At 30.2% G+C, this 27,134-nt stretch overlaps 3 protein-coding genes across 3 annotated transcripts; 2 read left to right on the top strand and 1 right to left on the bottom strand.

Annotated features, from left to right (window-relative positions):
• The first annotated feature begins 6,744 nt into the window (after positions 1-6,744).
• On the top strand, positions 6,745-7,392 carry LOC133686969 (large ribosomal subunit protein eL27x). The gene has a single exon (XM_062107007.1). The coding sequence runs from the start codon at positions 6,807-6,809 to the stop codon at positions 7,212-7,214; it is 408 nt and encodes a 135-aa protein (XP_061962991.1). The 5' UTR covers positions 6,745-6,806; the 3' UTR covers positions 7,215-7,392.
• Positions 7,393-15,715: 8,323 nt separating this feature from the next.
• On the top strand, positions 15,716-17,645 carry LOC133705212 (GDSL esterase/lipase At5g14450). The gene is made up of 5 exons (XM_062130346.1): positions 15,716-16,169; positions 16,279-16,488; positions 16,582-16,754; positions 16,825-17,098; positions 17,199-17,645. Exons 1-5 carry the CDS (start codon positions 15,929-15,931, stop codon positions 17,444-17,446), a joined length of 1,146 nt encoding a protein of 381 aa, XP_061986330.1. The 5' UTR covers positions 15,716-15,928; the 3' UTR covers positions 17,447-17,645.
• Positions 17,646-18,086: 441 nt separating this feature from the next.
• Positions 18,087-24,251, bottom strand: LOC133705222 (SAGA-associated factor 29 homolog A). Its single transcript, XM_062130353.1, has 9 exons — positions 23,970-24,251; positions 21,775-21,868; positions 21,496-21,572; positions 20,556-20,665; positions 20,323-20,408; positions 19,334-19,387; positions 19,003-19,156; positions 18,807-18,820; positions 18,087-18,360 (listed from the first exon to the last, which is right to left on the bottom strand). Exons 1-9 carry the CDS (start codon positions 24,085-24,087, stop codon positions 18,258-18,260), a joined length of 810 nt encoding a protein of 269 aa, XP_061986337.1. The 5' UTR covers positions 24,088-24,251; the 3' UTR covers positions 18,087-18,257.
• Positions 24,252-27,134: the final 2,883 nt, after the last annotated feature.

The following is a 27,134-nucleotide window of genomic DNA, read 5'->3' as shown; positions in this document are numbered from 1 at the left end:
ATCACATGTTTGACAGATTAACTCGAAATTTTTTTATTTATTAATGCTAAATCCTAGGTCCTTATAAAGCAAGTTTTGTTCCTATACTTTATCCTATTTTATCTAAATCTTTCACACTACCATCAAATACATATTCTACAAACAAACAAAATCACAAAGCTTTAGAATTATTATCTTGTAATTAAGAATGGGTTTAAGATTACTATAATGTAAAGCGTTTAGGGTAAGTTGACATGAGAATCCTTATAACTAGAAATTTATGAAAACATTGAGTGAGAATTAAAAAGCATCGTTTCCGAAAATGAATTTCAACATTAGCATATTGATGGAGAACTTATTTTTAGGCATTTGGTATAATAGATTACCAACTTAAATACAAAAAAAAAAAAAAAGTTTCAACAAATGGTGGCAAAAAAAACACACACTACCCATCACATATGTTTAAGCCACAATCAAATTAGATGTTTTTCTATAGATTAATGGGCCTAGGCTATTAGGGTGTTATGGTCTATTTATATCATTCATATTCCTAGAGGTTTTGAAAACATATAAAATAAATTTATATTTAAAAATTTCATGACACAAGTGGTGTAAAAGATTTTTACTTCAAATCATGCTAAGAGATGACATTGATCAAAAGCAATCCAAAATATGAGTTTAGGGAGTTTTCATATAAAAAAAATAGATAAATAAATACATTATATCAAATGTTTTGGTAAAACATATCTACTTTAAAGACAATACAAGGTCTAAGAAGTTAAATTTTAAACTTATGACATAATATGATATTTATTTTTTAAAAAATAAACTTATGACATAATATGATATGTATTTAAAAAAATAAACTAGTTTCATCTTCGTATGAGTTATGTTGTGTTCATTATAGTTTACATAATTTTTAGGATAATCTTGCATTCCAAAAAAAAAAAGTAAAATGTAATTCACATATTTTCTATGTTCACACATATACTTTTGAATTAGTCTCGCTTGTATAATAGGTCCACTAACATTGAAAAATAAAAATAAAAAGTTATTTCAAGTTTTAAAGTAATGTATGTGACTTGGTTCTAAAGCTAATTTTGGCTCCTATTAAGTGAGAGATAAATTTAAAAAAAATAAAAAGAAAATGAGTACATGAGTGAAGGGAAAAATAAAGAGATATAGTTATTTTCATGTGTACAACCACATGTTTTGCTTTAAAATTAAATCTAGCTAAAATTTAAGTATGTTACTTCTTGTGAAATGCTCTTAAAAATGAATGGTATGGATCTAAAAAGGATGATTTATTTAATGAGATTTATTTATCTTTTTTTATATTATTGTAAATCCATTGGATTAGAGAGTTGGGATTTGTTGATAATTTGATTCAAGTGATTGTGCTTGAATATTGTAATTCTTTTTTATAAATTTAAAATTTTAAAAATTATATGTGAATAATCTTTGATGGGTAAGTGGTGATTGACGCTACACCTATAATAGGATTAATTAGATTTAACTTGAAAAATTAGGTTCGACTTTCATTGCAAATTTGGTTTGCTAATATCATATGTATTTCCATCCAATAGTTAATATACAAATTACTAGTTTATTTTAACCTTATAAATTAATGTAGAAAAATTATAATTCACAATAATGCATGTTCAATTATGGAAAAATATTGCATATTTGGAGCTAATATAAGTTCATGATTGTATAATTAAATGGGTAATTAGTATAATATTTATTTTATTTAGCCAATGTCATGTATAATGAGGTTTGTTTTCAAGATATTTACAAGATGAAACAGCTACTTGTTTATTTTAAGAGTTTATTTTTCAAAAAAGTTTAGTAGTTTTAATGAATATATAATAATATTATTCACTTCAATTATTAACTAGCTGAACGGTCACACTACATAATATGGATATTTTTTTTATGAGTATAGGATTTTTGCTATTGAAATTCAAAATACTTTATTTTTTCTGTAACATATATATTTGTCTTCCAAATAAAAAGAAGGTTTTATTATTCATAAAAAACTAAATGACCCAACTGATATTTATTTATGAGCTTCTAGTTCAAAATACTCAAACATTATACACTCATATTTATACACATTGTTTAATTCATGACTAATAAATTCAGCGGTCTCCACTCCATGTTAATGAGAAGATATCATAACTACATATCAACTAAGTATTTGGTATATGTTATCTTTAATTGTTTGATATCAATCTTTGAAATCGTTGTTTAAAATATATATTTATAAAACCAAGAAAATATTGAAAAAGAAAGTACTTTAAGGATACATGATTTATGAAAAGGTGTTCATGTTGAATTTACTAAATGCAAATAGCTATTAAATTTGTTAGGAGGATGACAAATATGATTCGAAACTATATAACACTAAGGGTTGTTAAGTTATGGTTATGATCACTTGCATCTTTAAAATAAAAGTATAAACATTGTTTTGTATATACAAAATCAAATCTATTTAAAAAAAAATGCCATATAGAGCTAACAATACTAACTCAATATTAATAATTGCTTACTTTAAATTATCCCCTGAATCAATTTATACACTATTTATACACATATTATCTCTATCAAAGTCCTCAAATCTTCTTTTTTTTTGTTTCAAAATTGTAATAGCCATGATATGTAAATTAATCTTTTAAAATAATTATATATATGAATCAAAGTTTTTACTAGAATGGTCATACCATTAAGTTGACCCTTCAACTCTTACATAAAACATCAAACAAGGATGGCACAACTTTGTAAATAGGAATCTTCTCTATTGAATGGTGGTGTTTGGAGTCTCTTAGGTGGTTAGAGATGTCACGTTCATTCATCTAAAGGTGACAACTCGATCAACCTTCTCTGTTAAAAAGGATAACAAAACAGGGTCAAATGATGTTTCACTTAGTTTTTTTTTATTAAAAACGAATGACATGTCGTCTAGTTAAACCCTAAAAATTAAGGTTTAAGAAATAGGATTTTATAAATCTCATTTTGGTCCTTGTTGTTTCAATTGTAGTATATGAACACACAATTGACCATGAAAATTCTTAATTTATATAATGGCACCCCTAAAAACTTTGATTTAACTCCTTTGATTTGAGCGTTTTTTTTTCAAATTGATTTTTGGTTTTTAATTTGTTCAATTTGACCCTATCAACTATCAAACTTTTAATTTCTTTCAAATTAACCCCTGATTTTGATTGATTTCGGTCCCTAAACTTGTGTGCCTATTGCATTTTGGTTTTTGGTTTTGAATTTCTTCAATTTGGCCCTTAGACATTGATTTTCATATAATTTCACCCTTGATTTTATCTAATTAAGCCTGAACAAATTAAATATGGTCCTCTAAAATTCCAATCTTCTCAATTAAACCAAAATTTACCTTCTAAACTTAATTTTTCACCAATTGAGTCCTTAATAAAATTAATTTGACCTATTAAAAGCCTAATTAAGTCTTTGCACTTAATTAATTATTTTAATTTTGGCCTAAATTAATTTATAAACTTAATCAAACCTTTAATTAGATTATTGATTAAATCAAATCAGACTATTAAAAATCTAATTAAGTCATGAAACTTAATTTTTAAGCAAATTCATCCAATATTTCTTTTTAAGTTAACTTTGAATTTGCATTACCTTTCACATTTAGATCCTTCAATGATGTAATTGAGTTTCTAAAAATATCAAAGATCCAGTTTGGTCCCTTTATTTCTTATTTATGCATGTAGATCCCTCTTCAACCTGTTCTTGTCAACCAAATCGCTTGTCTTCCTGTAATTTTTTATTTTTCAACCTTTTTTTCCCTTTTATTTTTATTTTTGTATAAAAGAAAAAAATTAATTTTAGGAGAACCAAAAAATGAGTTGTGACATAAGGTTTGAAACACGTCTAATTGCTAAGTGCTTTATACAAAAAGAAGGTGTTGACTCCAATGAAGTTCTCGTCAGTTGTGAAGTATAGTTTCATATAAGTATAGACCCTTTTGCTAAGTGTTTTCTACATGGTGAGCTACATAGGAGGGTCTATATGCATTAGTAAGAGGGTTTCATTGCTTAATGTAAAAAAGACCATGTATGATTATTGAAAAGTCATTGTATGGCTTGAAGTAGTCACGGAGGTAATGGTATAAAAGGTTTGATACTTTTATACTTGGACATAATTACTTTATGAGGGATAATTGTGTGTATTTGAGGAAGCTCTTAGATAGTTTATTTGTGTATTTATTGTTGTATGTTAATGACTTATTGATTTCCTCTAAGAACATATTTGAGATCAACAATTTAAAGAATCAATTAAGTGTTGAGTTAGAGATGAAAGATTTGCACGCAATTAAGAATATTTTGGGTGTGGAGACATATAGAGATCGAAGTGTTGGCAAGTTATGTTTGTCATAAAAAAAGTATTTTGAGAAGGTACTTTAGCGTTTAGGTGTGGAAAATTGCAAGCCAATGAGTAATCCACTTTCAACCCATTTCAGGTTATCTTCAGGTTCGTCACCAGAAACTGAGGAGGAGAATAAACACATATCATGTGTTTTTATATGCTAGTGCAATTGGAAGCATTATATATGTTATGGTTTACTGTTGTCCGAACATTTTACACATTGTTAGTGTGGTTAATATGTTTATGAGAAATCTTAAAAAAGTTAACTGACATGTCATGAAATTGATACTTTATTATCTACATATATAGGCTTAATATATGACACGAGTAGTAGCACTAGAAGTGATGCTAAGGGCTTTATAGATTTAGATTACACTAGTGATTTAGATAGAATGAGATCGTTAACAAGTTATGTTTTCACTCTCTCAAGTTGTGTCATTAGTCGAAAAACAATTTTGCAATCCACTATTGCCTTGTTTATAACAAAGGCTGAGTATATGGCATTAATAGGGGTAGTGAAAGAAGCTTTTATAACTAGAATGTTTGGTTAATAATCTTGGTTTGTTATATGAGTTGATTGTTAAACATTGTGATAGTCAAAGTGTTATTCATCTGGCCAAGAACTTGATGTGCCATGAAAGAACTAAACATATTGATGTTAGATATCACTCTATTCTAGATATCATGTCACAATGTGTTGTATTAGTGAATAAGATTTTTATAACTAATAACCCTGTAAATATATTAACAAAGCCTATCATATAGTCAACTTCAAGCATTGGTTGAACTTGATTGGTTTATGTAGTACTTGAAAGATGTTTAGTGGAGACAATTAGAGAGGAGTTCAAAAAGTTGGCTCAATTTAAGCCAAGATGGAGATTTATTGGGTTTGTCTTAAAGTATAAGCCCAAATGAGAAAATGAATATTCATGTACTTAGTCTATGTATAAAAACTTAAAGTTGTCATATTTTAGGATTAATGTTTATTTGTAAGTGCTTCCATTCTCTACTCTTTAATGGCTAGAGAGAAAATATGATTTTTAAGTTACTTTAAAATCTTAGATGAGAGAGCAATTTTGTGTGACATATTATAATCTCTTACTTTCTCATAGCAAATTTCCTTAATCATCTTACTTATGGAGTAGACATAAGTTGTTAAATCATATAAATTCCTCGTGTGCTCTTATATGATTGATTCTACTTACTTGGTAATTGGTTTGAGACTCTAGGGTTGTTTCCATAATAATAAGAAATTATATGTTGAAGAGGATTTTTTTTAATAAAAAATTAGCCACAATAAATAGTCTTTACTTTTTCATTGGACAAAGTCTCCATACAATATGAAAGTAGTCGATGTAGAGAATCATCCAAGTAAGACTTAGTTGTTGTAGAGAATCTCCCCTCCATATGAAAAAATGCGTTAGAAATATCAACTTAACATAAATAGCCATTGTGGATAATTCATCTATATAGACATTATCCTTTGAAGAGAATCTTTACTTAATAAGAAATTATCCACCTAAACAAGATCTCTCTTAACATGAAAGAAATTGTTGCATACAATCTCATTAAACGAGTTAGATTGTGCGAAACTCAACCTGGCCGGTCTTGGAGCTCAACTTAGCATATTTTAGCCTAAATCAACTATAATTCCACTATTTAGTTGGTTTTGGTATACGCAGAACATGTCAATCGATTTTGAGCTTATACTCAACTGGTTTTACTTATATTCATCTAATTATTCTTGTTTTTTTTTTCCCATGAATTTTATGTAATCAAACTCCCAGTATAATGAAGTCTTTAAGTGCATTATTTAGTATAACAAAGTTTAAATTAATCCATTTTCATTTGATTAACAAGCTTGTTCATTTTATGTGCTTGAATAATTTTGTTAACATTACAACACTCAAGCACAATATTAGTAATACAAAATATTTTATTATCATCAAAATTACAACCATTAAGATCATACTTTTTTTAGAGCTAGCAATATTGTTCTTCCACTAACTAAAGGATGTTGTCTTCATAAAAGCATATTTTTGTTACCACAATTATCCTCCTGAGAAAGTATTTATGAAGACAAAAAAACATAAAAATGAAGAAAGCAAAATGAAGACATTAAGGGTGAAAAGAAAGAGCTCTGAAGCAAGGGGAAATTTGACTAAAAGGAGCAACCGTTTATTTATTCGTGTTTTTCATCTTCTAAACTTATATTAAAGTAAAGTAGAAGGACTAGAATGAAAGTTATAAACATTTTCTCTCTTTCCAGGCCTCTTCGGCCCAGTCCAATCACAAATCAGCCCATTAAAAAAACAGCCCCTAGGGTTTCATTTCCCATATATACATCACCAGCCACCCTGCAATAATGCTTCTAGGTTTGCAAGCGGCAACAGAGACAGAGAGCGGCAAGAGCAGCGAAAATGGTGAAGTTCTTGAAGACAAACAAGGCCGTCATAATCCTGCAAGGAAAATATGCAGGTCGCAAAGGAGTAATCGTCAGGTCCTTCGACGATGGTACACGTGATCGCCCGTACGGCCACTGCTTGGTTGCAGGGATTAAGAAGTACCCAAGCAAGGTTATCAAGAAGGACTCAGCCAAAAAGACTGCCAAGAAATCCCGGGTCAAGTGCTTCATCAAGCTAGTGAACTACCAGCACCTGATGCCCACACGTTACACGCTGGATGTGGACTTGAAAGATGTTGTGACCGCTGATTGTTTGTCAACCAAGGATAAGAAGATTACTGCTTGCAAGGAGACAAAGGCTAGGTTCGAGGAGCGGTTTAAGACAGGCAAGAACAGGTGGTTTTTTACAAAGCTGAGGTTTTGATTTAAAAATGGTGTCTGTCAGTTGTTGAGCGTTTTCAAGCCTTTATTATTATGATGGATTTTAGCAGTTTTGTTGATTTTGGATCTCTCTGGGTATTTTTATAAGCAAACTCATTGCCTGGTTTATTGTCTCTGCCGATGCTTTTAATGCTCAATCTTTAAGATTAGTTTGCGAGTTACATTGCTGTTCTTGTATTGTTGCTCAAGTTTGGTGTTTCTAGCATTTCTCTATTAATAACCTATATATATATATATATTTTAATTTAGGATGCTAAACTTTGTTGTTGATTGAAATTGGCCAAAAAAATAATGATATTCTAGGCTTAAAATAAGCAAATTAGTTTGTTCTACGGTGCTTGTTTGTTTCTCGTAGGTTAGCAACTGCTGTTTATTAGCCTGAGTCTGCCTTTTGAATTAATAAAACCTTCTGGATTTATTTCGATTGATCTCGTGAAATTTTAGGTCCAAATGTTTGTACTCTAGGATTATCTTTGTAGATGTAGGAAATTCAAATACCAAACCTTATTTCCTCTATACACTGTAGATAAACCTTATTCGGTTTTGGAGCTTATCCATTAGCTGTGTGTAAGAGGGAGCTAGAGGTCGACAGTGGTGGCATGGTCCGTTACTTGTGGATGAAGGTTATGACTGAGCAAGAGGGATTTTGGGAGCAGTTAGAGATAAGGCTGTCATAAAGGAAAGATGTAGTAAAGTCTGCATATATTTCCAACTGAGTGTTGACACATCTAGGTAAGAACTACTCAGATTTGATTTGTTCTGGCCACCCAAGTAGATAGCTGTGCAAGACCCAATGTGAGAAAGGAGAAGAGATTATTTGGTTATAGAGGAAGGGAGGGTATCTCTCATTTCATGCTTTAGTTTTGTTGGAAATCATCATTCATGACATAGGATGGTTGCCTAATCTACCTTTTGATATAATAAGGTAATGGAATCTACTCATGGACCAATGCATTTGGTCTCGAGTTGTAATTTGCCACCATTTATTCTTTTGAAGTAGATGGATTTAGGAATCTAGTTAGCTCGGGGTGTGGTAATGGAATCTTGTTTTGTAGAAGTTAAGTGTTAGGTATTGTTTATTTAATTTACCATGTTTGTAGTATTTTGGATCGAAAGAACGACAACATATTTCTCATTTCTTTCATAAAGCAGAAATTGGTACTATGTTGTGCGTTAATTTGCTTGCTTTTCTAGCTGTAACGGGTTTTATATTGAAGCTTGATAATGTTATTGAGGTGCGGGGAAGTCCTCATCAGGCATTATTATGTTTTGTGTTTTGAGTTCAAATGAAATGGGGAGTCGTACATGGGGAAGCTCATGGGCAACCATAGAGTGACCATTGACTGTTGATATACATTGTAAAATTATTTGTCTGGTTTTCTTTCATAGAGAGAGATTACCTCCCCTGTTGATCTCATCATATGCTTTCATGGACTGAGAAATCTTGCATCCGTTCAAGCGTGTAGGGCTGTTTCCTTGGATGAATTTTGGTGATCAGTCAATCCTTTTGTTTTGATATTGCTTTCCATTTTAGCTTTCTCTGTTTAGACCACTAGTAACATGATGAACTTTATATTTTAACAAGGGTTTGGGGTAAAAAAGGATGTTTTTGTTATGAACAAGTTTTTTTGAAAAAAAAAATATATATATATTTTTTTTATATTTATTTTTAGTTCCCAAAATCAAACTAGTTCTTTTTTTTTTTCAGTGCAAAACCTAAAGGGTTTGCAAAGTAAAAAAAAAAGAAAGCAGGTGAATGAAATAAAATGTTTTCTAGAAAATTTGAGATTGACCATAAGATTTCTCCTCGTTTTATACTTTGGTTCTCTTTTATTAATATGGACATGGAAGATTGCAATTGGAAAAAAAAATGGTTATTGTTGATTATTACAATGTTTTATATTGAAATTTTAGTATATTTATAATTATAATTTGTAATTGTAATATTTTGTCTAGTAGGATTTTTATAAGGTGCTTGTTTTGAATCTTTGTAATTATGGTGTAATGAGTATGGTATCTTCATCATTTTATTAATCTTAAAATTTTCAAAAAAAATTAATTTAAATATATTTTGCTTAAGGTGCTTGTTTTGAATCTTAAAATGTTATTAAAAGAAAAAAAAAGAATATGTCATATTAAATGGCTGGGCTCGGGCTTTGGTCACCGTTAATTTCGTTCATACAAGAAAACAAAACAGTGGTCCTAGGTATGTTCCATGCCTACGTTACAGACTCTAGTGGCTGCTTGTCTGCTTGTCTGCCTTGCATGCACCCAGACAAACCATGTGGGCCACCCTCGAGAGACTTCTGGTATGCATTATCACCGATTCCTTTCACTTTGAGGATATTTACCATCACAACCACATGATTATCCATTTTAGCCAATCCATCACAAAATGGAGAACCCTACCGAGTGAGTGTAGTAGGTCCCTCAGCATTTAATCCCATGGTCCTTTCCTTTGACACCTGTACCTTTTACTGCGCTCCCATTTTATCCCATAATAAATAATAGTTATTCAATAGATATTTACCAGCCTATTAGTCTGGACTCTGGAGTATGCCACGGCTGCTTACAGTAAAAAGAAATTTGAGCATTAAAAAAAATATTTAGATGTTGGTAATATGTTTTTTTTTCTGGAGTATGCCACGGCTGCTTACAGTAAAAAGAAATTTGAGCATTAAAAAAAATATTTAGATGTTGGTAATATGTTTTTTTTTAAAAAAAAAATTAATCAAGAATTAAATAATATTTTGATTTAATATTCAAATAAAAAATATTTGATTTATTTAGATTAACTTAGGTTGATCTGCAAAACTCATGGGGATAATTTTGAAAAAAATAAATTGAAATGTTCAATCTCGAATTAAAACAGTGTTGAAGGATAAAATCAGTAAAAAACAGAATTTGATTAAAAAAAATAAAATGAATTCAAGTCAACCAAGCAAACTCAAGATAAAAGTTATCTATATCATTGGAGTCAATAAAAATTTTATTTTAGAGATTATTTTTCATTTAATTATACAATAATAAGGCGCATGATATTTCTTTTTTGTATGAAACAATATATTTTTTTAAAAGTTAAAAAAATCATGATAGGCACGTGGGGCCGAGATATCAAAGGTAAATCATCAACAATAAATAATGAAATTGTATTCTTTTAGGTTCGAATTAAATAAAGAAAAATAAATCATCGATAACAAATGATAAAATTATATTTTAAAAAAATTGAGGGACAGAAAAAGCATTAAACATAAACAGAAAAAAATAATAGCATGGATGTTGTGAATTAACCTGTTAAACTTGTTACTTGGATAATTGATGCTATTGGGTTCAATGATTTATTTTATTAAATTTTTTAAACTAAATATAAAATAGCAAAATAAAAAAATATATCAAAAAGAGCCTAACCACATGAGCATTATCATTAAAAAAGCAACAACCTAGGCGCGAGGGCTTCTCGCCAAGCCTGTGCCTATCTTATTTTTTTATTTCTTATAGAAGCGGACAACTTGTCATCAATGTAATTTCTTTTTTGTTTTAAAAAAAAACAACAGATTAGATATCGTTTGCTTTTCTCAGATTCCAACGATTAGGGTAGCTCGAAAATCAAGGGTTTGGTTTTTTATTTATTAAAAACTCATTTCAACCTATTATTTTACCCAAAACAACAAAAGAACTTAAAACATCTTGATAAATCTATCCATGGCTATAACAAATGACTCAAAAACTGAAATTAACCCAAAACCAAAATTATTATTGGGGTTAGATTTACCATTTTGGAAAAGGAGAAGGAACAAAAAAACTTAGGTCAAACTTCTCTCATGAAATGAAACCTATTGATACAAATACCAACCATTTGATGTTTGAAATCATCAACAATGACGAGTTTCTCTCTTTATCCTAAAATTCAACAAGCCTTTCTCTCTTCTCACAACAAAGACTGAAAATTAAGGAAATAAAGTTTGATGCTAAAATTGAATTTCAGAAAACTAAAGGGATTAATTACCTAATAACTAAAAAAGATGGTAGACTAAAATCAAGTTTTTAAATGAAATTCTAAGACACCATTCCAATTTACCTGCCCTTTGCACTTTAGTTCTCTGTTTTTTAATTCAACCATTTTTTTCCAAAAACAATATGCAATTAGATGCTAAGAGCTCAATCGTGAAAAGAAAAAGTTTTAGAACCAATAAAAAATTTAAAGAAATTTGACTATTTCAACCTAAAGTGATTTGTGAAGGAGTGAACAGTGAAAGAAGCTACAATGAATTTTCCACACAGCTTAGTGTTTTGTATAATTAGATTATTAACTTGTGTCATGCTGCGAGTTAAATCAAATGTTTTTAATGTGAGAAAACATCAAACCAGTGTTAGTGTATTTTTGAATTAAAAAAATTAATCATGAACTCAAAATATGATGCATATTAATATTTTTTAAATATTGACATTGACATATTTGATGATATTGTTTTTTTAAATATTGAAATGACTACAAATTGGAGCGACTAGGGTTAACCTATCAAATCTTTGACTCGAGTCATGAGACTATGATAACCTTATAGAAAGAAAAAAAAATATGAAGTATTCCTAAGCAACTTAATTTTGAAGGACAAAATTACAAAAAAAACATTAATTAAAAAAAGATAAAAAAAAACATACACGAGTCAACCCGAATTATTCTGTCAAACTCATGACTAGAGTCATGAGATCATGATAACTTCATAGAAAAGAAATTAAAAAAAAATAATGAAGTTCAATTTCCAAACAACTCAAAGTTAATGGATGAAATTAAAAAAAAATCAATTAGAAAAAAAACCTTAAAAAAATAACTCAAGTCAACCTAAATTAACATTTTAAATACGCGATCTGAATTATAAGATCGATATAACTTCATAACAATCAAATAAAAAATCCATGAGACCTGGATAACTCCACAAAAAAAAAACTACGAAACCCAATTCCCAAAAACCTAATAATGAATGATGAAATTGAAAAGAAAAAACTAAATAAAAAAGAATATTGAGTAGTTACATAGTGAAGTTGAAAAGAAAAATACTCAATTGAAAAAGGACCTAAAATATGAACTGAGTCGACATGTGTCTACCTGCCAAACCTATGACATGGATTAGGAGATTTAGATGACCTCATATAAAGCAAATAAAAAAAAATTGAAGCCTAATTAAAAAAAAAATACTCAATTAAAAAAGAACCCAGAAAATATGAAGAGAGTCAACTCGAGTCAATTTATTAAACTCGTGACCCGAGTTATGAGATCAAAATAATATCATAAAAAGCAAATCAAAATAAACTATAAAGCTCAATTTCCAACTAACTTAATGTTAGGATGAAATTGAAAAAAATCAATTAAAAAAAAACTCAAATCAACCTAATTTAACTTGTTAAGCTCGTGACCTAGGTCATAAAACCGATATAAATTTATAAGAAATTAATAAATAAAAGATTACGAAGCTCCGCTTCCAATATATCCAATGTTGAAAGTTTAAATCGAGAAAAAAAAACTAAATCTATAATACCAATATATAACCTAACATAAAGAAAAAAAATAAAGCACAATTCCCTAAACAACCTAAATTTCAAGGACAAAATTGAATAACAAATAAATAAATATAAAGAAGACCAATTATTATAGGATGGAATTGAAAAAAAATAACTAAACAATAAAAAACAAAACAAAACACAAAACACTATCGCAATAAATAATGTGGCTACAATATTTTAGCCACACCTTTTAGTATTTTGTTAATATAAATACCCCGATATTTGATGAATATAGTATAAATAATAGATTTATTTTTTTTGTGTTACGTCGCAGGTCGAGTCGGATTTTTTCTAACATAAAACAAAATGTGAATGTGATGATAACCATAGTCAACCCATGTTAAATTGACAAATGCGTGAGATATGAGATTGGAATACCTTGTAGAATGGAAAGCGAAACAAAACCTCAAGGCCTAAAAACCTAATATCAAATGATGAAATTGAAAAAAAAAACAATTTTAAAAAAGTGTTAAAGAAAAAAACTTGAGTCAACCCGGGTTTACTTTACTAACCCGTCACTTGCGGAATGAGATTGAGATTGAAAAATTATTTTGTTTGAAAATGACATAGAAAAAAGGATCTAATTAAAATAAATAAATAAATAATTGAAAGTAAACCGGAGTCACCCAAGGCTAACTTGACTAACTCAAGACTCGATATAACCCCATAGAAAGAAAAAAAAAATAAAACAATTAGAAAGCTCAAGACCTAGTAGTCTAGTTTTAAAGGATGAAATTGAATAAATAAATAAATAAATTTAATAAAAAAAACATACAAAAATCCAAAATAAATCGGGTTAACTTGACTAATCAATGACATATGATAACCGCATAAAATAAGAAAATGATATGAAAAAAGAGCAATTAAAAGAATAAAGACCAAAATTGAACAAAAAAAGAAATAAAATGTTGAGGGATAAAATAAAATAAAAAACAAATTAAAAAATGAGAAAAAATTGGATAAAAAAATAAATGAAATAAAATGTTGAGGAACAAAATTAAAAGAAAAAAAAATTAAAAATGGATAAAGAAAGAAATTAAAAGAATGAGGACCAAATTTGGATAAAAAAATGAATGAAATAAAATGTTAAGAGCCAAAATTGAAACAAAAAGAAATTAAAAAGGATAAAAAAAGAAATTAAAAAATTAAGGACCCAAATTGGATAAAAAAATAAATGAAATAAAATTTTGAGGGATAAAATTGAAAAACAAATCAAGAAATGTTTTTTAAAAAATAGTAATAAAAATAATGAGTATTATATTTGATATAAAAATTAAATAAAATCAAATGAAAAGAGATGAAATTAAAAAAAATAATTTAAAACGAAGAAAAACCAATAAAAAGAAAGAGGATGACAATTTAAAAAATAAATAGGACACCTCTGAATTTTGACTGACTCAACATGAATTTGAAGGAGAAATGAGAGGAAAGAGGGGGAGTAGAAAGAAATCCAACCTTTAAGAATTGTGCTACACGCATTGCCTCATCGATTGCATTATCACTAGATGCTTCAGAAGACATGGTAATTGGATCTCTATGCCTTCCAGAAAACGCCACACAAGCCATCTGAAGGATAGGTGCACCCTTTTTTTATTATTTTTATTTGTTAGAAGACGGACTTGCCCCTAATTCAAATAGATTATAATGAAAAATGCAAACATGATAAAAATATCAAAATACCATTTTACCCATTATTTGTTTTTAACTTGAAGGGCAATGAAATAATTTTACTATTTTAAAAATAAAATAACATAAAAGCCCCTCTTATCCTTTATCTTTTTGTTTATTTTTTATGAGCATTTATGTCATTTAATTGTTAAAAAAATGTTGATAAACTATTATTTTCCTAGTAAATGCCATTTTATCCTTGTAGAATATACCCCCATTAATTTCATAATATCAAATGAATTTCATAAAACTATCATTTTACCTAGTAAAAAACCATTTGATTTTTGTAATGAAAGACAAAAATAGTATTTAACTATACTAATCCACGTTAACATTACAATGTGTCTAGCATTTAGAAGTTTGAGGGGTTTAGGTTTTTTAATAGAAATTCTTTACTTAATAAATAATAAAAAATATATAAATGTGAAAAAACCTGACTATGGATAAGACCAAGGTTGTTAATTCCTTTTCGTTTCGCTTGGAATGGCCGAAACATTTCGTATAAATTCGAAAAATGGAACAAAACAGAACAAATTTCATCTCATTTTAAATCTCAGTCCGTTCCGGATTTTTCTGCTAAATTCTACCCGGAACCTTATTCAATTTAATTAATTAAGTCATCCAATTATAAAAAACTCTTTTTCATTACTATTTTCAATAACAATGATATTAATAATAATATTGAAAATTATTATTACTATTTTCATTAACAATGATATTAATTTTTTTAAATTAGATTTATTACTAATATATATGATTTATATTTATGTTGTTTTTTTCATGTTTATACTTTGTAGGAATTTGAGCAAAACAAGGGATGCTTTAAATTTCATTAGCCTTGATAACATTGACCTAACTTTATATTTAAAATATTTGTGTTAAAACATTTTACTTTCATAATATTTTGTTTAAGTTGAATTACTTTAAGTTAAAGATCTATTTAATCTTGACTATTTATAAATATTTTAAATTTTGAAATTATATTTGTTTGACATTGTATTTGTATTGTATAATTTATAATTAATTTATTTTGAATTTAAATTATATTTGTTAAATATATATATATATATATATATATATATATATATAAACAATATAATCTTGAAATAATACACCAAAACACTCTAAAACTGAAACATTAGATTTCAATTAAAAAAACAAAACATTTATCAAAACAGAATTGAAACCTTGGATAAGACTATACCATCCCTATATCAACTCAACGGTGTGAAACTATATAGTGCGTGCTTGCTAATAAAAACGGTAGGCAGTGATGGTGGATGACACCACCGAAAAGAGCAGGTCTCGTATGTGGAAAACAGGAGTGACCAAGATTAGAGAGAGAGAGAGAAAAGTAGATTTTTACTTCAGATCCCGAAAAAAGAAAAAGGAGATATACTTTTGTCCTTACGCCATTGGGTCTCCTTAAAACACTAGAAGTTCTCAGAGAGCCAGAGCGAACAAAGACAAATGGGGTTTTGGAGATCAGTTGTGGCAACTTGGTTTCTTCTTGTGGTTTTGTGGTTTTTGAGTTCTGTTGTGGTTGCTGATCCCTGTGAATTTCCTGCAATCTACAACTTTGGTGACTCAAACTCAGACACTGGTGGTATATCAGCTGCATTTGTGCCCATCTCTGCACCATATGGTGAGGCTTTCTTTCACAAACCTGCTGGCAGAGACTCTGATGGCCGCCTGATTATTGACTTTATAGGTAAAGGAAAGAAAAACATCCCAGCAATGCAGCATCACACTTACATTTCTGTCTCACTTTCTTTATTGAGTGTTTGTTAATTGGCTCAACTATTTATTTATTTATGCAGCTGAGCGCTTGAAATTACCCTACTTGAGTGCATACCTGAATTCAATTGGGACAAATTATAGGCATGGTGCAAATTTTGCCACGGGAGGATCAACCATCAGGAGGCAGAATGAGACCATATTTGAGTACGGGATTAGTCCTTTTGCTCTTGATATGCAGATTGTTCAATTTGATCAGTTCAAAGCTAGGACCACTGATCTATACAATCAAGGTTACTAATTTGAATCAAAATTCCCTCTCTTTAGACAGCCTATCATTTCATTGATATTGACATGTTTTTCTTTTCTTCATGATGTTTGTTCAGTGAAAAGTACCCCAGATGCAGAAAAACTACCCAGGGCTGAGGAGTTCTCAAAGGCTCTTTACACATTTGATATAGGCCAAAATGATCTTTCTGTTGGTTTTAGAAAGATGAGTTTTGATCAGCTTCGTGCAGCAATGCCAGACATCGTTAACCAGTTGGCATCAGCTGTCCAAGTAAGTAGTGCTGCTGCATATGCTACGATGATTTCTGTTTACCAACATGTTTTTTCACACATTTTTGTAGCATTTATATGAACAAGGAGGGAGGGCATTCTGGATACACAACACAGGTCCAATTGGGTGCTTGCCTGTGAATCTATTCTATGTATCAAACCCAGCACCTGGTTATCTTGATGAGCATGGCTGTGTCAAGGCTCAAAATGAAATGGCGATCGAGTTTAACAGCAAACTCAAGGAGAGAATTGTCAGATTAAAAGCTGAGCTCCCAGAAGCAGCAATAACATATGTGGATGTCTACTCTGCTAAGTATGGACTTATTAGCAATGCAAAGAACTTAGGTAATTGTCAACATCATTTTTTAACTAGGTTAGACACAGTTCATCAAGCAAACCTCTTGTCAAGATTCACCATTAATGCTGTACGCACTTCAATTTGCAGGATTCGCTGGTCCTCTAAAGGTCTGCTGTGGGTATCATGTGAATTTTGACCATATATGGTGTGGAAACAAAGGAAAAGTGAACGATTCTGTAGTCTATGGTGCCTCTTGTAAAGATCCATCAGTCTTCATAAGCTGGGATGGCGTTCACTATTCTCAGGCTGCAAACCAATGGGTTGCTGATCATACACAGAATGGTTCTCTGACAGACCCGCCAATTCCTGTTACTCAAGCATGTCGTCGGATGTGAGTGTAGCAAGCAGTAGTCAAAACAAGGGGGTCTTAGTGTTGAAAGTGCCATTAACAGAGTAGCTTCTTGTCAAAACCTAAGGTGCAAGGGTAAGGTTGCCAGTGTCGGTGAGAAAAGTCGATCAAGACCTGGAGAACTTGTATCTCAACTAGAGAGAACAGATGAACAACGGGCAATAAACAACTATTTCCGTACTCCATTAATTTTCTTCTCATGGATGACTAGTTCAATTATGGACTAGACTCTAGAGTGAATGCTTGATGGTGATATTGAAAGCTTGATTATCTTTAATTACTTTCTATTTCGACAAGGCTGGAGTTTAGCTTGTAATCCTCTGGTTTCAAATCTTTTACGACTCTTCTTGGTTGCCCAGTGAGCTAGGCCCCTCTGCCCTGCCGTTGAACTCTCATTGCATTTATGAAGGAAAAATAAAACAAATTGAATTCATCCACATTCAACACCGTCTCAAGGCAAATTTAGCATGACCGGCCCTAGATCGGACCAGATTCAGAACTGCATTTAACCATTAGCGCTCAATAATTACTCGCTTTTAAACCTTCATGGAGCAATCTTGGGTTCCCTAAAATCTAAATGTTCTGTTGCATCAATGACAAATTCACGACCAAAACAGAGAACGGTGTAAGGAAAAGCCACTTCACTACACAACCAAACAAATAAATATGGTACGTCTCTTTTCAAGGCATTGCCCCCTTAGGTCAAAGAAAGAGGAGAGGTAAGAGGATGCAAGATGCATGGTCTGTATTACACTGCTACACAGGAGCTTTATTTACACACAACTATGAACAAGGACTCATTGACGATGCCCTTCTGGTAAGGGAACCACCTTATAGAAGGGAACAATCCTCTGAGGCAAGGCACCATCTTCTTCATCGTCATCAAACTCCAACAAATAACTGTCCAACCAAAACAATAGCAGCTATGAGAGCATGATAAAAATAACATAAATAAGAAGGGCATAGCATTTGGAAACCACATGCATAACATATCTTGTTCCAGACTGTGCTTCTATGGGCAAACCATTTACAATCTGCAAAAGTTTTGTTTCTTAGACATATCAAGATAGACTACCAGATTAGCCCTCCTATTTTATTATATATTACCATCTTGCAGATTCTTTGGATAAAACAATTACGAGAATCTTTGGAATAATCATTGTGTTCATCTATCTAACAAAAAAAAATGAAGAAAAAGAATAAAGAAACGAAGAAAAGGAAAGCAGGGAGAAGGGCATGGAATATTGCAATCATTATAGTGTAACATAACGTAAACACCAGAACAATACTGGACAATTTCCAAAATCAGCAAACTAAGGATAGAACATGAGAAAGATATTACTTACTCATCTATCTTCCTCTGAAAAACACAAAATGATTTGTTGATGGCATCCCACAGCATGCACAATACAATTAATTGTCAGTCCAAAGTCAGTCACCAAGCATATTCAAAACTGACAAAACTACTGAAGAGCAGGAGGAAAATTGCAGTTACTTTAGTTTGGATTCAAATCTATCTAACTAGGTGGATGGAATAGTTACCTTCCGAAGGGGGCTCACAACAGTTGCCTTATAAAGTGCTGTTGTTCCTGGATAGACAGCCAAAACATGTCTCCCAGGAGGAAAATCTGGGGCACTAGAAGGATCATTTCGCTTGGGGAAAGGTATAATACATGACATGGGCAGCTTGTACTTTCTGAAGCAAGTGAAAAAAAAAAAAAAAAAACCCATTCATGTGAGTAAACCAGCATACTTGGTTTAGGCATTTCATACGACAAATCACAAGATACTAATATACAATCTCTGGGAAAGAAATACTGCAAATAAGAAATTCAGTTCCTGATAATAAGGGTGTATCAAAAGACAAATCAACCTTTGGCCACCACTCTCTTCGTCATCTCCCGGCTCCTCATCAAGTACTTCGAATCTGCACATAAAAAGTTACTAATTATGGACAGAGTACCAGAAGATTACATATTGAAATAAATGAGCTAGTGGAGTGGCATTTTCTTTTAAGATTATGTCCATTTAGCATTTATTTGAAAATAGAAATCATGTATAATATATTTAACCTGATTTAGCATCACAATAACTTGTGAGGGTTTTTGGCTCAAAATAGAAAAAAAATGAGGAAAAAGTATACATGTAACTGACTCCAAATAGTTCAGGGTGACGAAGCATGGATAGGGATATAATGAACGGGCAAGACACAGTATAGAAACGTCAATTCTTGAAATCTTAGGATATGATATGTTACAGATAAATTTTAATATTTATCCCATTTACTCTATTATTTTTTAGAAGATGTAAGCTATAGCTATTTTTTTAAGAAAAAAGCAAATAAAAATGCATATTCTATTAATGAGCTCGTATTAGTGTGAATACAACTATAACAAGAATGTACAGTCATATTTTTTATTTTCTTCAACAATATTCACCAATTATTATCCATGTAAGCTTTGATTGATATTATAAATTATAAACTACAATCTTCTCAAAATATTATTTTCTCTGTCCTCAATTATCCAAAATATTCCATACATATCATGAAGTATTGGGTCAAGTATGGTATCGGATTTGGCCTGATAGGAATAGATCAGAGATTTTTAAGTATATGTGCTTCATAGTGGTTAGAGGTGCAATCAAAATATAGTCCATATACATGACAACATTCTTAAATAATAGGCAAGGTAGCTAACATCAAAGAAATACCTATGCATTCACATCTATAAAATTAGCATTAAAAATGAATTAATAATATGGTGTCACCAAATTATAATAGTCAACAAAACACATCATAAGTGATCCAACTATTAGGCAAGGTAATTATTGAAGAATCTCATGTACAACAGCTCAACTTACTCTTTTGTTTCTCTATCAAAATGAATCACTTTTACAACAAACCACTCATCCTTTTCAGCATTATCACCTGTGACCCTAGCTGCTACCTGAATATAGCAACATGTCAATCACTTCTGCGAAACAGAATGTAATGGAACTCTACTTGCAAAATAATAAAAGAAAGAAAGAAAGAAAGAATGAAAGAAATAAAAGGGGATATAAATGTATTCTGTTCTTTAAAAAGACATGCAAACCTGTTCACCCTTTAGACTAGCACATGCTTCAAGTTGACTTCTTACTGCAGGAGAGAGCCTTGAGATATCTGAATCAGCTTTGATTCTTTTCCTTTTCTGATCATTACCTTCTGCAATTTATTTTACATTTTCTCATGATATATGGAGTTTCTCAAATAACAGTAGCAGCATCTAACTAAAATCAAGATACAGAAAATGAAATTCATTTTCCTAGGCATAAGTCATCTATTCTACAGTTCAGCCATCCATGTTTGCAAGTCTAAATGCTATCTGTGTTTAGTATTTATATAGTTGTATAAGGTCTTGTCTCATGCTCACTTGGTGCAATTTATCATAACCAATGAACATGTCAATCTCTAGTTATTGAAAGTCCCAGGTAGTTAGCTGGTAAAATCTTTTGCACAGTACCAGAGACCTAAAATTATCTTCAGAAAGAATGGTCTTATATTGAGACAACTGGTTTTGTTGTAGTCAGGCCATTGGACAACACATGCACCAAGGACAGTAGTTAAATATATTCAAAGCTTCTATAAAAGAATTAATGTCTTGAGACAAGGGATGTCTTCCAAAAGAACTTCATCCTTGAGGGTGTGAGGAGGTTCCTTGGCAGTGAAATAGCTATATGCTCATTCAAGTTACAAGAGATACTCAATATATTCCTGGGGTACTTGATATCTAGCAGCTTGAACATTGATTTCCAATTTTTGGAATTGCACGTAGCCCGTACCAACCTCCTTATGTTCATACATGTATGCATATACTGCTGCAGAGTTTACTTTCACTTCAATACAAATGAATGATTTGAGTCCCTAATACATCATGTAGTGATAGACCTTCACTGAAATTTACACATGAGAACTTCCTTACAACATTAAAGTAAACACGAATACTTTCTATATGTACATCTCATATGCAAAAATCAACAGTATGTAGCACACACCTATCCTTCTTCGTTGTTGACCTGGAGGTCCAGATGGTAACAGAGTATCCAATTGAGTCAACAGGGTACTGGAAACACTGCATCCACAGAGAGAGAAAAATATGGTTGGTCTAAACTATCAATTACATTCAAAACTAACACGTGTTAGGAGCCAACCACTACAGCATATCATTAATGTGCTACACATTATGAAAGAATTTTATTGAGCAAGCACAAACACTCAGCTTTAGTCAGAAGGGAGAGAGTGGTTAACTTTACTAAAGATTTATATACATGTACCTTACTTCACTCTCTGAAAGTTCTTTGGCCTGAGTATATAAAGTTTTGAGCTTCGCCAACGAAGTATCACCAGGCTTCTCAACCACCTCAGGAGCTGCATTAAAAAGCAAAAATTCAAAGTTAATAGAACAGTTGAAGAGGAATGCTATAAACACAATTAAATCTTGCAAACAATTATTACCAGTTATTGCTGTGGTTATTCTAGTTCATGGCAAACCAATCAAATTATTTTTATATAAACCATCCATCACTTGCCACATCTATATGAAAGCACTTTTAGTATGATTTGTTCCATGTAAAATCTTTCGTTAATATAAACCAGCAGTAATAGTTAACAATGTGTATTAAATAAAAAAATCCAGAAGCTGTAAAAAAATAATTAATAATTATATCCTAGAGTTTTGTGTAGATTCAATCACTATCTGCTAAGAATGAAAAAGGGGGGAGGAAAAGCTTGACAAGCTAGACTTCGAGAGAAAATTAATGGGATGCACATTTACAATTATACAGAGGATGCAAAGGGGATAAAACTGCAAAAAGAATCATCTGCCACATTACATTTGCAAATCTAACATAGAATCATGAGCAGGAAAAAAATGTCCTCCTTTGATATTCTTTAATATAGCTGCTGAGCTTACTAAAATGATTCTCTAAAAGGTAGAAATTTAAACCAGCATGCGTTATTTATGACTGGAAGTGTATATATATATATATATATATATATAAATTGCAAGTTGGAGAAGAAAGCCAGTCCTTAAGACTTGGTTTTCCAGAGACAGGTTCCATTTTTTCCTATTCATTAGCTTCTGCACTGTGTTGTTAAAAGTGCTATATGCAGTTAAGCAACAACAGATCTTGGATGGAAGTTGAAGGCTTAAGACATGGCGTAAACTTGAGGAAATAAAACTCAGCTTTGAAATATAATAAATTGTTTACATGATAATGATTCATAAAAACATAATAGGAAAAAAGACTGGAAAAATTAATAACTTTAACTTATTAAGTCTATTTAGCATGTTGTTTAGAGCAAGACATGTATCTTTCAAATAAAATGTGCTACAATTCTTACAATAAAGATAATGCACAATAGCAAAACATCATACAAGGAAAAATAAATAAATAAACTAATTGGTTCAGCATGCTATGCCATCAACTACGAAAATTCAACAAATATCATCGATTTGATGGCTCATGTTTGAGGTATACAAGTTTGCCTAGTTAAGGCACCTTACCTACACTTTAAGAAATGTTGTAGTCTTGGCACTCTATGCCTTGCATCAACGGCATGGTGTAAGGCACAGTTTTAACAAAGATGCTTTTGTGTAGAGCTAGCACAAAGATCACTCAATAACAGCTCATATATAATTCTTTTGTTTTATTATTGTTATTTACACGAACAAGCAAAAGATGAGTAGAAAAAATGAAGATCACACCATAACAAACTTGTTACCTGAGATGCATTAAATCCCATCCAAATCTATAATAACCTCCAAAAAAAGCATTACAAGCACATATAACAACATGATGAAGCAAGCATGTATTTTCCTTTTTCCGAAGAAACATATAAAATGACGGATTTTGTTAAGACTCTTTCCCCCACCCCACTTTCTTTACCCAAGCAGCTGGCGATCACAACATTTAAGAAAAAAACCAAACATTTTCAATCTTTTAAGCTTTACAAATTACTTAGACATGAGACACGCTCATTTTCTAGTATAACAAAACCCGTGTAAATACCATCTCCACGCCATCAATTTACTACAAACTAACTTCAATCAACTCATGCCATAGCCGTATTAAACTTCAATTACTCATACCATCAAGTTAATTTAATGAGTCATCGTAAATCTTACCACAGGTTGCATAAAAAATGATCACCAGTAAGCAACCTACGTACTACATTGCATAGATTTGATTACGAATTGAGAAAAACCCAGTTATCATTACATGCAATTCACCAGTATAAAACAAACCCATTAAGCATAACCTCAAATTTAACCCAATCTCAACATGATTCAAGCTAAAAAAAGGAAACAAACCCATTAAGCATAACCTCAAATATAACCCAATCTTAACATAATTCAAGCTAAAAAAAGGAACTCTCCCTGGCATCAAAATTTCAACAATCTAACAAAAACCCGTTAATCTATAAGACTGGTGATTAAAAAAAATGGAGAATAGAAGAGAAATTTAACTAGCTTGAAGCTTCTTGTGCATTTTGTTAATCTCTAAAAGAACTTCCTCTTGCTCTTTCCTTAACCGATCGAGCTCTTTCGAGTTCTCCAAAATTAACCCAATGTCCGATGACGCCATCGTTTTCTTGGAAGAACCAGAATCACAATGCTGTCGTTTATTTTTTTCTGTTTCAGAAAGAAGAAAAAGCAAAAACTAAAGTTGGAGTTCGATCATGTCTTACGTTGTTGTCAATGAATAGAAAAGAACACAAGGCTGTTTGTTTAGATACCCTCGTAATTTCTCGGAAATTAGTGGATGATAAAGTATTTTTAAATTATTTTGTGCGGAGTCATCGTGTTATTAACGATTAGGATGAGGATTTGACACGTGGGAGAGAAGATACGATAATTGGATCTCGACTCCGTAATAGAACGTTTGGGAACCGCGTTTTAAAAAATTGAAAATATTTTTTTATATAAAAAATTAATTTTTATTTATTATGTTTTGGATCATTTTAATTGTGTTAATTTTAAAAATAATTTTTTTTAAATAAAAAAAATATTATTTTAATATATTTCGATATAAAAAATACTTTGAAAAACAACTATTCAAACCTTTAAAAATAAATAGATGGTTAAGATATCAATATTTTCTTAATAAGTCATTGAGGTTTAATATAATTATTTTTCAAGTGCCTCTAATTACTTGGGATTTTTTTTAATCTTCTTTCGCTTTTCAAGATTTTTTAACATAAAATTCAAAGTGTATAGTATACACATAAAATGACTTAATATTGTTGGTTTATTAAGAAAACATTAGTTGTTAAAATGTTCAATAATTAATTTTAATTTGAGAAAACATTAGTTGTTAAAATGTTCAATAATTAATTTTAATTGAAACACAAATTGATTAAAGAATACTTAATAAAAACAAAACTTTATATTTTAAAAATGCTTTTAAAAAAATTAATATATTTTATATGATGTTCAGATGAACCTCTTTAGAAGAATTTCTTGAAAACTTAATATTCATATTTCAAACATTTTGAAATCCTAATTATTCAAATTGAATGACAAGTATTAATAAAAGCTAAAAAATTTTAGAAGAATATTTCTCATCCAAACTTTATGGCACTTATCGGAACAATGTAATGATGGTTTTCTTCTTTCTATAAAAAAATCATGTAAACTATCTATTGGGAATGGTGAGATCTTTTCACAAGGTTTATTGGTTATTATTAGATTGAATGAAAATAATTTAATTTTTATCTATTTTTAAAACATAGCGAAAAGACTCAATTACACTTTAAAGCAAAGATTTAAAACTGGTATTGATGGGCTTGTTTGTATTTTTATATATTTTTATTATTATTATTAGATTGATTTAAAGGCAACTTGGCATTTGAATAAATATAAAATATAATTGAAAAAAATGGTTGCTACATGCAATGCACTTGCCAGCATATGGGGGGACACCTACTTCCTTTGAGCGGCGCATGTGACGCCTCTCGGCTGTTAAAATCTCATTTCTATTGTGTCGTTGAAAGCGTCACGTCATCCTTTTCTATTTGGGATAATGTTGGTGCAATGGTGCGACACTGTTAACACTTTTTTCTCTCTCTCATCCCATTGAAATTCATGCTAGTCATGCAAAATTTCAGATTTGCCCTTTTATTTGTTAAAATTTCAACTTCAGTCCTTATTTTTTTATTTTTAAATTTTGTTTTTGGCCCTTTTATAAAGTTTTAATTAATTTTTAATTTCATCATTTATTTCTAATTTGTGATATTTTTTTTTAATTTGATCCTCATTCTCTTTATTTTTTTTAATCCTTTTGTTAAATTGACTTTTCTTTTTAATTTCATCATTTAATAAAAAATGTCCTTTAATCTATTTTTTTTTGTTTCAATTTTGATCCTCATTATTTGAATTGTCCTTTTTTAAAATTACTTTTTATTTTCAATTACACCTTTCAATAAAAGATTTGTTGTTGTCCTCTAATTTATTTTTTTATTTCAATCTTGATCCTTATTCTTTTAATTTGTCTTTTTTAAAATTAATTTTTCTTTTCAATTTCAGTTTTCAATCAAAAAATTTTAGTTGTCCACTATTTTCATGTTGATCATCAGTTTTTTAATTGCTATTTTATTGTTTTGGATCCTTTTGTATAGTTTTGTTTTTCAATTTTATCCTTCAACATTTCATAGTTAAATTTCATCCTTCAATCAAAATATTTTAAATGTCCACTATTTTCATATTGATCGTTAGTCTCTTAATTGCTATTTTATTATTTTGGATCCTTTTGTATAGTTTTTGTTTTTCAATTTTATCTTTCAACATTTGATAGTTCAATTTTATCCTTCATTCAAAAAAATTTAGTTGTCCTTTAATTTATTTTTTATGTCAATGTTGATCCTCATCTTTTGATTACTATTTTTTAGGATCTTTTTGTATTTTTTTCCTTTCAATTTCATATTTCAACAATTGATTTGTTGGGGATTAGACTTCGTGTTTTTTCCAGGTGGGGTGCTTTTGGTCTAATGACCCGGGTTATAGGTTTGGAAAGTTAATATAGGTTGATATTATTTTTTATTTTTTTTACTTATTTTTTTTATTTCATCATTCAATATTGTATTTTTTTTAAAATGAGTTTTATGATTTTCTTCTTTATCGAGATATCTCAATCCCATAACCTGAGTCATTGGTTTGACAAGTTAACCTAGGTTAGCGTGACATTTTTTATAGGATCTTCTTTTTTAAAAAAGAAATTTTAATATTTTTTTCAAACATTGTTTTACTAAATAATAATAATAATTTGACTTTGTAGTGTAGCGTGGGTCGACATATAGTGATGACTATAACTCTAATTTCTTTTGACATAAAATCTCTTTAAAATGTAAAACTTGACACTTATAAACTCCAAAGTAATTTGAAAACATAACCCATTCAAGCACTATTTTCTTTTCCTCATTTGTTTTAATCCAAAACTTTACAAACCCCAAAGTAATTATTTTCTTTGAAAATCTAGGCCTTCAAGTTGTATAATTTTTTTTCATTTTCTTCCTAACCCTAAACTTTAAAAACATGAAATTAAGAATTGTCTATAATAAAAGTAACCCTCGACAACTAAATGGATGACAAGTATTAGCCTAGTAGCGAAAGGAAAATAAATTGTGTTGAAAGACA

The sequence above is a fragment of the Populus nigra genome, chromosome 1 (assembly GCF_951802175.1).
Source record: "Populus nigra chromosome 1, ddPopNigr1.1, whole genome shotgun sequence".
NCBI lineage: Eukaryota > Viridiplantae > Streptophyta > Magnoliopsida > Malpighiales > Salicaceae > Populus > Populus nigra.
Note: the sequence above shows the minus strand (reverse complement) of the source record. Positions and strands in the feature narration are given on the sequence as shown.